This window comes from Rhinolophus sinicus, chromosome 18 (genome assembly GCF_057876585.1).
Source record: "Rhinolophus sinicus isolate RSI-liver-muscle chromosome 18, RSI-T2T, whole genome shotgun sequence".
Lineage (NCBI taxonomy): Eukaryota > Metazoa > Chordata > Mammalia > Chiroptera > Rhinolophidae > Rhinolophus > Rhinolophus sinicus.
In genome coordinates this window covers 44,370,774-44,387,567 of record NC_142518.1, presented here as the reverse complement: position 1 = coordinate 44,387,567, position 16,794 = coordinate 44,370,774, and the positions used below count along the sequence as shown (strand labels likewise).

The 16,794-nt window shown below is 40.1% G+C and overlaps 1 protein-coding gene across 4 annotated transcripts in view; it reads right to left on the bottom strand.

Moving 5' to 3' along the window:
* The window catches only part of ARHGEF9 (Cdc42 guanine nucleotide exchange factor 9), a 312,209-nt gene that overhangs the window by 53,860 nt on the left and 241,555 nt on the right, over positions 1-16,794 (bottom strand). For all 4 annotated transcript variants that reach the window (XM_088795205.1, XM_019715751.3, XM_019715753.3 and 1 more), the window contains exons 3-4: positions 15,984-16,175; positions 5,823-6,002 (exon numbers count right to left, since the gene is read on the bottom strand). In XM_088795205.1, the coding sequence (XP_088651331.1) occupies positions 5,823-6,002; positions 15,984-16,175 (372 nt within the window). The remainder of the gene's footprint in view (positions 1-5,822; positions 6,003-15,983; positions 16,176-16,794) is intronic.

The window sequence follows — 16,794 nt, the reverse complement described above, 5'->3', positions numbered from 1 at the left end:
AAGGGGACTATACAACAAGAAGACATAACAGTCATCAATATTTATGCCCCCAATCAGGGAGCACCGAAATATACCAAGCAACTACTAACAGAACTAAAGGTGGAAATTGACCAAAACAAAATTATACTAGGGGAATTAAACACATCATTGACAGCTATGGATAGATCATCCAAACTGAAAATAAATAACAAAATCGCAGCCCTAAATGACACATTAGATGAAATGGACATAATTGACATATAGAGAGCACTGCATCCTAAAACAACAGACTATACATTCTTTTCTCGTGTACATAGAACATTCTCAAGGATAGATCATATACTGGGACATAAAATCAGCCTCAGCAAATTTAAGAAGATTGAAATCATACCAAGCATATTTTCTGATTACAAGGCTTTGAAATTGGATATCAACTTGCAAAAAGAAAGCAGGAAAAACACAAATACATGGAGATTAAACAACATACTTTTAAAAAATGAATGGGTCGAAGAAGAAATTAGAGGAGAGATCAAAAGATAGATAGAAAAAAGACAATGAAAACAGATCATATCAAAATTTTTGGGATGCAGCGAAAGCAGTTTTAAGAGTGAAATTTATACGATTACAGGCCTATTCAAGAAACAGGAAAAATCCCAAATAAATAACCTCATGTTACACCTTAAAGTACTAGAAAAAGAAGAACAAGTGAAATCCAAGGTCAGCAGAAGAAAGGAAATAAGAAAAATCAGAGCAGAACTAAATGAAATAGAGAACAAAAAGACAATAGAAAAAATTAATGTAACAAAGAGCTAGTTCTTTGAAAAGATTAACAAAATTGACAAACCCTTGGCTAGACTTACTAAGATAAAAAGAGAGAAGACACTAATTAACAAAATCAGAAATGAAAAAGGGGAAGTTATCACGGACACTACAGAAATACAAAGGATCATCCAAGAATACTATGAAGGACTATATGCCACCAAATTCAATAACCTAGAAGAAATGGACAAGTTCTTAGAAACATATAGCCTTCCAAGGCTAAACCAGGAAGAACTGGAAAATGTAAACAGACCGATCACCAGTAACGAAATTGAGTCAGTCATCCAAAACCTTCCCAAAAGCAAAAGTCCAGGACCAGATGGCTTCACTAGTGAATTCTACCAAACCTTCAAAGAGGATCTAATACCAATCCTGCTCAAACTCTTCCAAAAAATTGAAGAGACAGTACTCCCTAACTCATTTTATGAGGCCAACATTACCCTGACACCAAAACCTGGTAAGGACAGCACAAAAAAGGAAAACTACAGACCAATATCTCTGATGAATACCGATGCAAAAATCCTAAATAAAATTCTAGCAAATCGAATACAACAATGCATGAAAAAGAGTATTCATCACGACCAAGTGGGGTTCATCCCCGGGGCACAAGGATGGTTCAACATCCGCAAATCCATCAATGTGATATATCACATAGAAAAAAATGAAGGACAAAAATCATATGATTATATCAATTGACTCAGAAAAAGCATTTGACAAGATACAACATCCAGTTATGATTAAAACACTTAATAAAATAGGTATTGAAGCCCTTTGCTCTATGTTCAGGAACACGACAGGGATGTCCCCTATCACCTCTGCTTTTCAACATAGTGTTGGAAGTCCTTGCCAGAGCAATCAAGCAAGAGAAAGAAATAAAAGGCATCCAAATTGGGAATGAAGAAGTTAAATTATCACTCTTTGCAGATGACATGATGCTATATATAGAGAACCCTAAAAACTCCACCAAAAAGCTCTTAGAAACAATCAACAAATACAGTCGAGTTGCTGGCTACAAAATCAACATACAAAAGTCCATTGCGTTCCTATATACTAACAATGAAATCTCAGGGAAAAAAATACAAAAACAATTCCTTTTGCAGTTGCAGCAAAAAGAACAAAATACCTAGGAATAAACTTAACAAAATAAAGAGGCGGCCAACTGACTGGGAGAAGATTTTTGCAAACAGTGCCTCCGATAAGTGGCTAATATCCAGAATATACAAGGAACTCATGCAACTCAACAACAAAAAAACAAACAACCCAATTGAAAAATGGGCAGAAGACCTGGAGAGACATTTCTCCAAAGAGGACATATAAATGGCAAATAGACATGAAAAAATGCTCAACATCACTAATCATCAGAGAAATGCAAATCAAAACCACAATGAGATATCACCTCACCCCAGTCAGAATGGCTATCCTCAAAAAGACAAATAGTAACAAGTGTTGGAGAGGCTGTGGAGAAAAAGGAACCCTCATACCCTGTTGGTGGGAATGCAGACTGGTGCAGCTGTTATGGAAGGCAGTGTGGAGGTTCCTCAAAAAATTACGAATAGAATTACCATATGACCCAGCAATCCCTCTGTTGCGTATCTACCCAAAAAATCTGAAAACGTCTATCCATAAAGACATGTGTGCTCCAATGTTCATTGTAGCTTTGTTTACGGTGGCCAAGACATGGAAACAACCAAAATGTCCTTCGATAGATGAATGGATAAAGAAGTTGTGGTATATTTACACAATGGAATACTATTCGGCGGTAAGAAAAGATGATACAGGAACATTTGTGACAACATGGATGGATCTTGAGAGTGTAATGCTGAGCGAAATATGTCAGACAGAAAAAGCAGAGAACCATGTGATTTCACTGATATGTGGTATATAAACCAAAACAATAAAAGAACAAGACAAACAAATGAGAAACAAAAACTCATATACACAGACAATAGTTTAATGGTTACCAGAGGTTAAGGGGGGTGGGGGGTGGGAGATGAGTGTAAGGGGGATCAAATATATGGTGATGGAAGGAGAACTGACTCTGAGTGATGAACACACAATGGGATTTATAGATGATGTAATACAGAATTGTACACCTGAAATCTATGTAATTTTACTAACAATTGTCACCCCAATAAATTTAAAAAATAAATTAAAAAAAATACTGATAATACCACATGAGAGCAACCATGGGGAGCAATGGAACTCATATATTAGAAGAATGCAAAGTGGTATAGCAACTTTGAAAAATAGTTTATCAGTATCTTACAAAGTTAAACGCTTACCATGCAATCAGTAATCCCACAAATGTAAACAACTTAGTAAACAACCGAGATGTCATGGAATGAACTAGTAAATGCGTAGTATATCCATGCAATAGAATATTACTAAGCAATAAAAAAAACCAACTGTTGATACATTCAAAAACATGGATGAATATCAAAGGTATTATATTAAGTGAAAAAAGCTGAACATAAAAGATTACTATTGTTTAGTGGTTATCAGAAGGTAAGGGGGTAGGGCGTGGTAGATGAGGTAAACGGGATCCAATATATGGTGATGGAAAGAGAACTGACTCTTGGTGAACACACAACATGATATACAGATGATCTATTACAGAATTGTACACCTGAAGTCTATGTAATTTTACTAACAGTTGCCACCCAAAAAAACTTTAAAAAAAAGATTACTATTGTATGATTCCATTTATATGACGTTCTAGAAAAAGTGAAATTACAGTAACAGAAAGCAGAATAGTGTTGGCCAAGGACCAAGGGTGGGAGCAGGGATTGACTACAAAGGGAAAAAGAGAGAACTTGGTGACGTGATAGAAATGTTCTGTATCTTGATTATGATGATATGTACACTACTATATATGTCTCCTAAAACTCATCAAATTATACACTTAAAATTGGTGAATCCTGTGTGTAATTATACCTTAGAAAATTGATAAAAACAATCCTAGAACTGATTAATAAAAGGGCAAACAATCCAATTTTTTCAAGGCAAATTATTACATAAAAAAGGATAATACACCATGATTAGGTAGGGTTTATCCCAGCAATGCAACATTCATTTAACATATAAAAATTACTCGATCCAAATTCACTACATTAACAGATTAAGGGATAAGAGCATATGATCATTCCAATAGATAAATGGTCCTTTTTTGTTCCTCAGGTGACATTTGACAATGTCTGGAGACACTTACAGGTGTCACAACTGGGGTGGGAGAGTTTCTACTAGCATTCAGTGGGTAGAGACTAGAAATGCTGTTAAACACCCTACAATGCACAGGGCAGGCTTCAACAGAGAACCAATATTCTATATTCTACTTACCTCACTCAACACTATGTTTATGATATCTATACGCAGTGCTAAAAGGTTCATACAACTACTCTGTTGTTTCTTGCTATAAAATACCCCACAGTAAGCATTCCTTATCTATTTCTTATCCATCTTCTGGTGATAAATACCTAAATGGCTTCTAATTGCACTCTCCCACATACAACACTGCCATGCAATGAACAGCCTTGTAAATGCTCCCTCATGGACCTCTGCGAGAACTTCTCTGGGATACATCTTCAAGAATGGAACCACTAAGTCATACACATGCTAAACTTTGATAAATACTTTCTAGATACTTTCTGGAATGGCTGAACCACTTTAAATATGGCACAGAAAAGAGTTTACATATCATGCCTGAAAATGCTACCCTTAGAAAGACATGCTTGAAATGCTGACCCTTAACTGGCATCTTGGACCTTGGATCTCAAGAGGGTTCTCGACATTCCCTGACAAGACTGGCTCTCTGTGCTAAACTGTCTGTATAAACAATGTGGTTTATATTGAATACCTCCTTTCCTTCTGGGAGTCTAGAATTTGGGTACGTGCTAGGCAGAGGGGGCCTACATGACCAGCCTCCCCCCATAAAAGCCTTGGGCACTGAATCCCTAATGAATTTCCCTGGTAAACAACATTTAACGAGTTGTCACAACTCACTGCAAGGGGAATTAAGTGCATCCTGTATGACTCCACTGGGAAAGGACTCTTGGAAACTTGAGCCTGGTTTCCTCCAGACTTTACCCCATTTGCCTTTTCCTTTTGCTGATTTTGGTTTGTATCTTTTAGCTGTAATAAGTCATAACCATGAGTATGACTATATGCTGAGTCATATGAGTCCTTCTAGCAAATCACAGAACATAGGGATAGTCTTACGGATATGTACCACCACTCCCCAACACACATTCCTATAAACAAAGAAGGAGAAAGTTGCAAGAAGACTTCTAGCTGCACACTTTTATGTGTCATTTGAATTTTGTATCATGTGCATATATTGTCTCTTTAAAACTAAAAACTTTATACAAAGGTGGAAAGAGTTAAAACAATTAAGTCACTTGTGAATGAGACCCAAAAGATGTTAGAGAACCACAGAAGTATACAATGAAACTTTATATTCTAGATGAGGAGGCCCAAAGAAGGTAAGGGACTTACCCAAAGGTACCCAGACAGCCATTACAGACACAGGACTCAAATTCTCACTTTCCTATTTCCTAGAACTACTTCCTCTAAATCATGTGGCCTCTTTTCCTATACGCATCACTTCTCCTACCCTAGTGCTTTCCCCTAAATGCCTCATAGGTGCCCACTTTCACGCTGACCATGGTCTCTCCTATTTCTCAGATTCCTGGGTTCTCCATGCAGTGAATAATTTCAATCCTTTTTAAAACACTGGATCCCATGGAAACTGAACCCAACAGGAACAGAAAAGAGAAGCTGAAGAAAAATCCTACTGGTAATGGTCAGGAAGGAGAGAGAAAAGGGAGGGGAAAGGTAAAGAAAGAGAGTCCAAATCACAGTACCTTCCTAAATCCTGATACCCTGGCAAAGATGTCAACATCAGAGTCAGAGAGAAATCCATCCCCTACCACAGGACAAAGCAGCTGAGCAGGACCAGACAGCTCAGACACTCCTTCCATTGCTTCGTAACCTCTCTCAAAACCCTCCCCAAAGGGGAAGATGCTTACGTGCTCCAGGAAGCAGGGTCCTATCTCACTGAGGTGGGGGTCATCATTGTTGTACTGTTTCTCCAGGTCTCTCACGAAGCCCATCTGAAATCTGTAGATGTCTTCAATGTTCCCAAAGATCACCTTCAGTTGTTCATCGCTGAACATGTCCCTTCTCTTCCGGCATTGCTTCAGGTAGCCCTGCAGACAAAGAAAGAGCCCAGGCTGAGGATTTCCCTGATTCCTCAAGGTCTTTACTACTTCCTAAGTACTTAGGAGCCTAATTTCAGTTCCATGAAGTAGACAGGGAATAATTATTTCCATTTTTCATCTGAGGAAATTGAGGTTTAAAGAAGGAAACCACTCCACCAGTGAGAAACTAGGAAAGCTGGATCTCAAGCAAAGGTCTTCAGGGTACAAAGTCTCCAGAGTATAGAGCTTTGCCCACTATCCTCCACGACAAGGACCCCAGAAGTCATAGAGCCCTCTCTCAGAAGCTGGTTAAGCGCAAACACTTTTACTCATTTTAGTAGCTACTGGTTTAGCTGGATCTATTCACTCTCTCAAGTTCTATTTCTTATAGGACTGACTCAAAAGGTCTTCATAACATTGAAAACAATTTGGCAACAGAGGCCCCAGCAGGAAAACTTCCAAAAAGCAAACAGGAATTGACAAATCCAAACTATTCCTTAAAGCAATCTCTTAGCCATCTAAGGTAGCTGGCCAGGAGAGATCGTTTGGATGAGCCCAATCAACAAGCCTATAAGTGTTCAGGCATGATGTTTTTAACAGGGTAAGTGTTCAGGACACATTTGTAAAAAAAGGGGAAAAAATCAGGTGAATTAATACAGCTAGCCATTGATGAAAGGGAAGAATCAATGAAAGATTCTCAGTCTAATAAGAGAGCACTGAGATAACACAATCAGACTCGGGGCATACTGTAGGGCAAAACAAACACACAAACATACACACAGTCGTCCATATTAAATATACTGGTGTAGATTTTTAACTAATGGCCACTGTCCTCATTAGAAACTATTAGTATGTGAACATGTTCTTGGTGAGAATGAATTATGGTCACTTGCTTTCATCTAAAAAACCTAAATGCGATTTTCATACCATGTTTCCCCGAAAATAAGACCTAGCCAGACAATCAGCTCTAATGCGTCTTTTGGAGCAAAAATTAATATAAGACCCGGTCTTACATTATATTGTATTGTATTAATTATACTATAACATATTATATAAGACCCAGTCTTATATTATAGTAAAATAAGACTGGGTCTTATATTAATTTTGGCTCCAAAAGACGCATTAAAGCTGATTGTCTGACTAGGTCTTATTTTCGGGGAAACACGGTAACAGCTTTCTTACGTGTTGAGCCTCTAATATAATAAAGAGCAGTGCAGTAACTGACTTACCACTTCTGGCCCTGTCTCTACCTCCACTTTGTCTCCCCTAATACTGCTTTCAATTAGGGCATGTAGGCATACTCCAGGAAGACCCTGATTCCCGGCTTCAATGCCCTTTACCAACCTCTACCAAAATCTCACTTCCTTTATCTCTTTTCACACTCCAATTCAGCCATTAATTAGTGTCTTTCAACAGTTTGAAAATTAATAGTCTGCACCTGTGTTGACATTTATTTAACTAATGCTGCCACCCTCACTGATTGCCATGCTCAAGATGCTCTACATTCATTCATTCCAATTCCTAACCGGGAAGAAGATGCCCTCTATTCCCACAATACTCTTTTAGCTCCACTACCTTTACTGAAGTAACTCCCAAAATGCTGCCTCCCTAGAAAGCTTTCCTTGATGTATAGGGAGAGAGGCAATAAACTCCTAGATGCCCATCCTGCCAAATACCTAACTCCCACGGTTTGCTTGCATCTGTCTCTGTCCCTTCTCTCCTTCCCTCTCTCTTTCTCTTTCTCACCCTATCAGAAGTATCTTAGCTACAGTGGAGCAGGGAAAGCAGTGAGCACATCATCTAGCAAGAACTTTTCCATCTTGGCATTAGGCAAGGGGGCAAAGACTTCCTCAACCCTGCTCCAACTTTTTCTCCCTAAGGTAGGCCTGTGAGCATAGCTGGAAAAAACTGGTACCAGTGTCATATCAGCATGTTATGTCTGGGTAAGCAGTTGGTATCGGTGAGTGACCACATTGGGAAACAGAAGAAGCCATCATGGCAGCTCATTCATCCTCAAAAGTCAGTTCAGGAAGTATTTAATAGTTTTGTTCATGGCTCCCATTTGAAAGGTCTCAGGGAAGGTAGAAATTATTATCAAATGCCCAAAGTGCAACAGGGATACTAGATCTTAACATCAGTATGGAATATGACATAAATGAAAGAGAAGCAAAAAGTGGGCTGTGGAAGAGAGAACAGATAGAGATGTCAGTCAGCTTTCTAATTCCCCAGTATGATATTCATTGTCCTTGTCAGGGCCATCATTTTCTTTCTATTACATTACATATGATGTAACAAGAGAACATTAAGCTATTTATTAGGAGAAATGTAACTGCCCATAGGATGGTAAAACCCTGAAGTGTTTTGTCAACTGTTTTTCTTTAAAGCTAATGGTAGATTATAAATACATTCTGGTACATTTAACTTGATGGAATATTATGTAGCCATTGAAAATAATGTTTGGGAAGATTATCCAGAAACATGGAGAAGTGTTTATGATACAATGTTGAAAAGCAGGACAGAGAATATTATGGCACACAAAAAAAGAATGTTATGGCACTATGATAACAACTCTGTAAATACATATACATATGGACATATTTGAAGGAATTATGCAAAAGTGCAAACAGTTCTCTTATATTTGGTAGATTCTAGTTGGTTTTGTTCCTATTTTCAAACTTCCTCTAATGCTATTTTTTAAAATTATACTTAAGATTAGAAATGGGGGGAAAGTCTTTGCCAGAGAGTATAAAGAAAACACAGCCTCAGGAAGGCCGCCTTGAACACAATATTATCAAGGAAAGGGGGAAAATCCAATGTCCTCTCAAAATTTCCAGCCCTAGTATTTAAGACACATGACTTTCTAAAGGGAATACAAATAATTGAAACTGCCTTTATCAAGGAAATAAGAGACGGGACATAAGAATATGGTAGTAGTCAGAGAACCCCAAAATGTTGCCCTCAGCTCTTACAACACACAACTGCCTAGGCTTCTCAGGGGAGAAAGGCCAGGAGAGATAACTAGTGCTCTGGAGTCTTGTTTTTATTTTTCATCCCCTTTCTTTGGTGGATCTGGTAACTATATCAAATTTTCCACAGCAATGAGGAATAGAGGTTTGGTTTAGGAGTCAATCAATATGCTTTTTTTCATTCACTCATTTTTGAGGGTATGTAAGTTTAACATGAGCTGGTATGGAATGTGACTGTCCCCCCAAAAAGAATGCTATTTTAAGTTAGGGAAAAATCAACTATACTTAAAGAAATAAAAATAAAGATATAGATATTGAGGTTCAGGGAAAAAAATAAATAAAACCTCTAGTTAAAATAGGGAAGAAAAAAAAGAAGAAACACATTGAGAAGGTGGAATGAGAGATTTAATAGGAAGGTAGTCCCAACACTGAAGCAGAGCAGCATTCAATTCTGAGCCCTGTTTTCAGAGGAACTTGGAGAAAAGGATACAGAGCCAGAGGGGAGTAAGCAGGGTAGAAGGGCCTGAAAAGCAACAGCATGAAGAACCATGTAAGGAGCCAGCACTTTTTGTCCTAGAGAAGAGAAGACTTAGGGGGCCTCTGAAGGCCTGTCACAGGGCAGAGGGAGCAGAAGGGGTCTGTGGCTGTTAATGTCAAACATGGTTCAAATACCCTCTCACCCTATCTGAGTGGTAAGAGAGAACAGAGTGATATGGCAGTGGGTATGAACCAATTCAACAAAGGCAGTTGCTGAGAGCCTCATCTCTGCCTCCTAGGAGCAAAGTGGGATGGGTGGGAAAGCAGACCACATGGTAGCCAACAGTACTGTGGGAATTAACGAGTCAATCACAATCGGCACGAATGAGCCCTGGTATTTCCATGGTAACAGTCAAGGAAGGTTGCCTGTTTATTTTACTGTTCTTAATCCCACAAGGGTTTATCTAGAAATCTAGAGCTAGTGCACTGAGCTAGATTTAGTGCCTTGATATGGGGTACACATCACAGCCATGATATCTAGGGACACTCCCAAAGACCACAGGGAAATAAGATGGACCAAAAAGCCTCGGGATCATACAGGTTTGGGAAACACTTCAGGGAAAAGCCCTCACAAGTCTGGACCTCAGTATCTCTATTTCTATATATCAAATCTCTATATATCACACATATAAAAAAATATTTGCAGGGCTCCATTCAGCTCTGACTTTCTAGAGATTTCATGTATTGCTTTGCCTGGAAGCCTGAGGCCTAACAGTAGACCTGATAAACATCTTGAAAATAATTTTTAAGAAAATTAGGGAATGATGACTATGGTTGTCCTGTTCACAGCTATATCCCCAGAATTTAACACGGACCTGGCATACAGTTGCTGCTCAATAAATATATGTTGAATAACTACAAAATGACTAGCTCTTCTCATGCTAATGATGACAAAAGGTAAGCGGGAAGCAGAATGTTTAAACTGGTGGTTTTCTTTTCTTCTTTCCCTTTTTTGGGCCAGGAAATCCCTTCTTCAAATTAAATAAAACCATTACAAAAACAAGAGAATGTGAGGAAGAAGGTATTTGCCACATGGAAAACTAACAGGGATTAATATCTGGAATATATAAAGAACTCCTGTCAATCAGCAAGAAAAATATGAGAAACTACAGGAAAATTGGCAAAGGATAGGAACAGGGCCTGGAGTGTCCAAATGGTACAGAGAGGGAGGGCCTAGGGCAGCCAGAAACCCCTGGGCTGGTCAAGTTGCCTCATCCCTTTACCTTAGTATGCTATACAAATATTACCGTTTTATACAATGTGTTTTCATTTTCTATGTGTACACCAAGATGTAAAGACAATTGGGAAGCATCAGGACAGGCAGTTCATAGAAAGGAAAACCCAAATGGCTAATAAGTTTGTAAACCTCAGGTTTAAACATATCAAATGGAAACGACATGAAGCTACAGTATGATAAACTCAATTAGTCCTAAGGAAGAATTTCTTGATGGTGATGAGTATGAGAAAGTAATATGAATGACTGAGGAAAGCTAGTTCAGCTTCTCTGGAGGCATTTTGAGTACAGAATGTATTTTATAGGTATGGGATGACTGATATTATCTTCCTCAAGAGAGGAGATGAAGCAACTTTAAAAGGCATCTTTAGGGCCAGCCCGGTGGCTCAGGTGGTTAGAGCTCCGTGCTGCTATCTCCGAAGGCTGCCGGTTCGATCCCCATATGGGCCAGTGGGCTCTCAACCACAAGGTTGCCAGTTCAATTCCTCAAGTCCCGCAAGGGATGGTGGGCTCTGCCCCCTGCAACTAAAATTGAACATGGCACCTTGAGCTGAGCTGCCTCCCAGATGGCTCAGTTGTTGGTTGGAGCGCGGGCTCTCAACCACAAGGTTGCCAGTTCAATTCCTCGACTCCCGCAAGGGATGGTGGGCTGTGCCCCCTGCAACTAACAATGGCAACTGGACCTGGAGCTGAGCTGTGCTGTCTACAACTAAGACTGAAAGAACAACAACTTGAAGCTGAACAGAACCCTCCACAACTAAGATTGAAAGGACAACAACTTGACTTGGAGAAAAGTCCTGGAAGTGCACACTGTTCCCCAATAAAGTCCTGTTCCCCTTCCCCAATAAAATCTTAAAAAAAAAAAAAAAGGCATCTTTAGCTTTGCTTCCCCTATGTCTCAGTTTCTCTGATTATGAGTTGTAAAGTTACAAGAGGTAGTATCCCCAATCACTGTTCAAGGTAACCTAGAACTAAGCCAAGACTCTTTTATCCCATGGTCTGGGTTTAGAAAGAAGAATGTCATCTTTTGCAGAGACCTCATTTAAAAAGATTTATTCTCTTACTGGCCTCACTGAAGGACTTTGACTTTGTTTCCTACTTCTTTGTTTGTAAAATGTGGGTATTATAACTTAAATGTTTGCAAAGCACTTTCTGCTCCCAGGAGAAGGGGGGTGAAGGAGGGGAAAGGAGCGAGACGGAGAGAGAGGGAAAGAAAGGGAGAGAGAGGGAGAAAAAGAGAGAGCAAGAGAGAAGATAGAGGTGAGAGAGAGAGAGAGAGGTGTGTGTAAGAGAAAGAGAGAAAATTTTCTAATAATGATGTTTTACTATCCTGAATGCAGTATCCCCCATTTCTCCTTCAACAGCACAAGAGTGGGAAGTATTCAGAGATCTCCCTTAACCTACAGAAAGAGATTATGCCAGGTTACATTCATGCCCGAGTAAGACGTGCTTCCATGGGTACCAAAGAGGAAATGACAGGAAATGCAGAAGTTATCTGGATCACTACTACAGCTTTCTCTAGTGACAGCATATCTAGATGGTACAGAATCAAAGAAAGTGAGATGCAGACAGCATTTAAAGAGCAAATCTTCAAATTCACTCATTTTAGAGCTGGGGAACAAGACCCAGAGGTTCCTCAGCTGATCAGTGACTAAAGTGGGACCTGAACCTGGGACTCCCAATTCTGAGTCTGGCTTTCTTTCTGATAAATCATACTTTTCCTCACAGCTTTTGGTTTAGAGGTGACATAACCCTGGGCTAAAAAACTGTTTTCTCGCCCAGATAGACAGTTTTCTTCACTCTTATTTTACTTTAAGTAAACCTTCCTTTGACACCTGTGGTTGCAAGACAGGACAAAAGGGATATTTCCCATTTAAACCCTTAATTTTGGCACCAAGAATAATCAAGAAATACAAAACCATCAGATCGCCAACAAAAGCTTTGCATGGGTTGGCTGGATTGGGCAAGTCCTCAAAGCAGGGACATAGCACGTCTTCCTCTGAAAAAACAAATACTTCCATTGCTGTCCTGACCCTGTGCCCTGTACGAGGCAGAGGCCAAGGTGTTTTGGAATTAGAAACAGAAGACCCTTCTAAGACTAAAGGACTCCCACTGGGCCAGTGCCTGAGAACTCTGGGAAAGTAAGTTTGCCTCTCAGACCTAGAATATGGGAATAATAAACACAACCTATGTCCTGTCTGAAAAATCAAATGCCGTAAGATGTGAATGTACTTTGCTACAGCACTTACATCTCATTCTGACTTTCAACAATATTCATTGACCATCCACCATATGATAGGCACTGTGCTAAGTGTTGAGGATACATTAGTATATCAACAGGTAAGTACTCTCACCCCTTATGGAATTTAAATTTTAGTTGGGGAGATGGACAATAAATAAAACATGTAAGCAAAATAAACAATATGTCAGATAGCAATATGTGCAACAAAGAAACAAAGTGGGAAAGAAGACATAATGCAGTTACAATTTTAAATAGAATGGTCACTGAAGGTCTCAAGGAGAAGGTAATAAATTTGAGTAAAGACTTAAAGGAGATGAGGAACAGAGCTATGGAGACATCTGGGGGCGGGGCGCTTTAGGCAGAAGGAAAAGCCAGTACAAAAGCTGTTGCGGGGGAGCATGCCAGGCATTTTCAAGGAACAGCAAGAGGCCAGTGTGGCTGGAAGAGAGAACATATAGAAAAGGAGCAGGAGATGAAGTCAGAGAGGTAAGGAAGGGTTGATCACACAGGGATGTATAAGTAATAATCAGAACTTTGACTTTTATTCAGGAAGAAATAGTGAGCCATTTGAGGGTTTTGAACAGAGGAGTGATATGACATGACTTACAGTCTTGACAGCATCCCTCAGTTGCCTGGTATAGAACAGACTGTACTTGTATTACAAACCCTAAGATAAGACAGCTATCATTTTACACTAGTGCTCCTCAAACATTAACATGTATTGGAAACCAAATGGGAACCTTGTTAAAATGCAGATTAGGACTGAGTAGGTCTGGAGTGGAGTTAAATATTCTGCATTTCTAACAAGCTCCCAGGTGATTCAGACACTGCTGATCTATATAAAATACTTTGAGGGTAGGAGCTATTCCCAGGGCCAGCAAGCAGTAGAACTCCGCTAAACCTTTGCTGAATAAATGACATATCAGTTGTTTAATGCCCAATGCCACATAGCACATTCCAGAGGTTAATTTACAAAACATGTATCTCCATTTGTGTGAATGTAGGAGGAAGAGACAAAGATAAAAGAGAGACAGGGATGGATGGGTGAATAGGTAAAAGAGTAGAGGAAGGAAACAAAAACTACTTTTTCCCAAATATTTACAATACTATGTTTACTTAATTTTGTCAATAAACTTAAGAGGTTGGTAGAATGAAGGCCACTGGACAAATCAGAAAATTGAAGGTCAGAGGAGTTAAGGGTTCAAGGCCACAGAGTTAATTAGTGACTAAGTTACAATGTGAAAGCCAGCACTCCACGCCCCCAGAGTTCTTTCCACCCTACCATACTGCCTCATGGAGAGGGGAAGATAACTGTTAACCTTACTGGGAGAAGTGAGAAAATTAACTGAGGTAAAGAAAATTAAGGCCCACGGTCCTTGACCTTGATCTTTCTAGAGCTGCACTATCCACTGTGGTTGCCCTTAGTCACATGTGGCTATTTTAATTAAAATTAAGTTACATTTAAAATTCCATTTCTCACAGAAACTCATAGACTCAGACAATAGTTTAGTGGTTGCCAGAGGGTAAGGGGGGTGAGGGGTGGGGGGTGGGAGATGAGGGTAAGGGGGATCGAATATATGGTGATGGAAGGAGAACTGACTCTGGGTGGTGAACACACAATGGGATTTATAGATGATGTAATACAGAATTGTACATCTGAAATCTATGTAATTTTACTAACAATTGTCACCCCAATAAATTAAAAAAAAAATTCCATTTCTCAATTATGCTAGCCACATCTCAAGTGCTCAATAGTCACAGACAGCTGGCTAGTGGCTCCTGTACCGAAGAGTGAAGATATAGAACATTTTCATCACTGCAGGAAGTTCTATTGGGTAGCACTGCTGTAAAGAAACAAGAAGTTTGAAAAATGTTAGAGCTGTACTATTAACTACAAACTGGGCTTGGCCCCAGTCAGCAGGGTTAGGGTACAGAAAGTAGGACCTAATCCCTCATATGGAAGGAAGGGGATAAAAATATTCAAAGTAGAATATTCCCGGGGTCAAGCAGAAAGCTATGGTGTGTGCGTGTGTGTGCGTGTGCGTGTGTGTCAGAGAGAGAGAGAGAGAGAGAGAGAGAGAGAGAGAGAGAGAGAGAGAGAGAGAGAGAGAGAGAGATTCTTTTAAAACATTCTTTACTCCATTTCACATTGGTTTTCCCATACTGTTTAGTAAAATGTCCTTTGAAAATGTCAACTTGTCTCTGCTGAGCTCAAGGGAGTGTGAGGAAAAGGGCTCTCATCCTCACTCAGGTCAGAGAGATAAAAGGGATGGAGTTAGGGAATGTGGAGCCACCGCTCCCGGAAGGCGATTGTGGGGCAAAGTGGCATAGTGAAGGAGCCACCTAGCTTTCATCTCTTACAGGTTCCTCTCCCTAAGCTCTGTTCTGCTCCAACCCCAAAACCAGTGTTCTCCAAGTGAGGGAGGAAGACCAGCAGCATAAATATCACCAGGGATGCTTGTTAAACATGGAGATGCTCAGACTGAGAAGTCACAGCTTTGGGAAGGTGGAAGAGGGCTGGGATCTTCATATTTAACAAGCTCCCCCAGGGACTCTGGTGCACAGTCAAGTTTGTGAACCACTGGCTTGGACGAAGGTGTTTTGTTTTAATGAATGAGGTCAGGCCCTTCCATGGGGTGGGAACAACTAAATTAGAATCCAAGAGAATAGGAGTAGAGATTCAGGAGAGGGATGGAGGGACAGGGAGAGGGGAGGGAAAGTGGGGCGAAGGAGAGGGAAGATGAGAAGGAGAGAGAAAGAGAATATGAATATTAAAGTTAGACAGACAGACAGATAGAGAAATGGGAGAGTAACAGACAGGGAGAGAAACTTAAGAAGCCTCAAGATAGCAGTTTTGCTCACTGACAAAATCTAGGAGGCCAGTCAAGCTGCTCTTTCCTACATCTTGAGGAAAGATGATAGGGCCCAGGGGAGTTGTTGATTCTTCATGGAAGTGCCCTCTCCTCCACCACCCTAAGTGCCCCCACATGTACTATCATAACTGGGCCTACCTCACAAATATCCTTGAGGTGCTTGATGTAATGGCGCTCAGTGCTCATGATTTCATTGATGACATTGGCCCGCATCTGGTCCCGGTTCTGTAGTGGCCGGCCCAGACAGAGGCAGTCTGAATTGGGGTCCAGGTGCCCATTCTGCACATCACTGGGCCCTTCCTCTACCCCATCCTCCTGGTTCACCCAGAGCTGTGGAAGAAGGTAGAAAAAGAATGGATTAGCTTCCTTCTTTGAGAAGTTTCCAGCTAAGTAGAAAAAGGATAATTTAAATTATTTAGGTATTCAGAAAGCCTTCAACCAGAGGCCCCTGTAAACTGAATGCCAGGCTAGCTCTAGGGAGACTTGCTGACCCTAGGCCTGAGTCTAATTCTCTCTAGGCCTCTGTGTAGAACGGGGGATGGGGAAGGGTAGGACTATATCATCTCTAAGAGAGTTCTTAGTAAGATGGTTTCAGAGGAGAGAGGTATTATGGCAAACAGAACTCATTCATTCTGGGACATATCTAGGCAGCACAGCTGGGTCAAGAAAAATAAGGATTAAGCTATACATCTTAGGTGCCACCGATGGATTATTGTCAAACTCAATGCCTATGAGCATGGGGACCAAAAATGGATACTGGAGTGAGCTTTGGTGTTGATTTCCATCAAAGGATATGCAAATAAATCATTAAAATTTAACTGTGAAATTCCTTAGACATGCAAATTCTCTACTTCCTCAAAGTTGGAGTGGAGATGTCAGGATGTCCCAGTACCACATAATAGCAACAGCTGTTGATTGAACACTTACTATACACCAGCCACTATGCAAA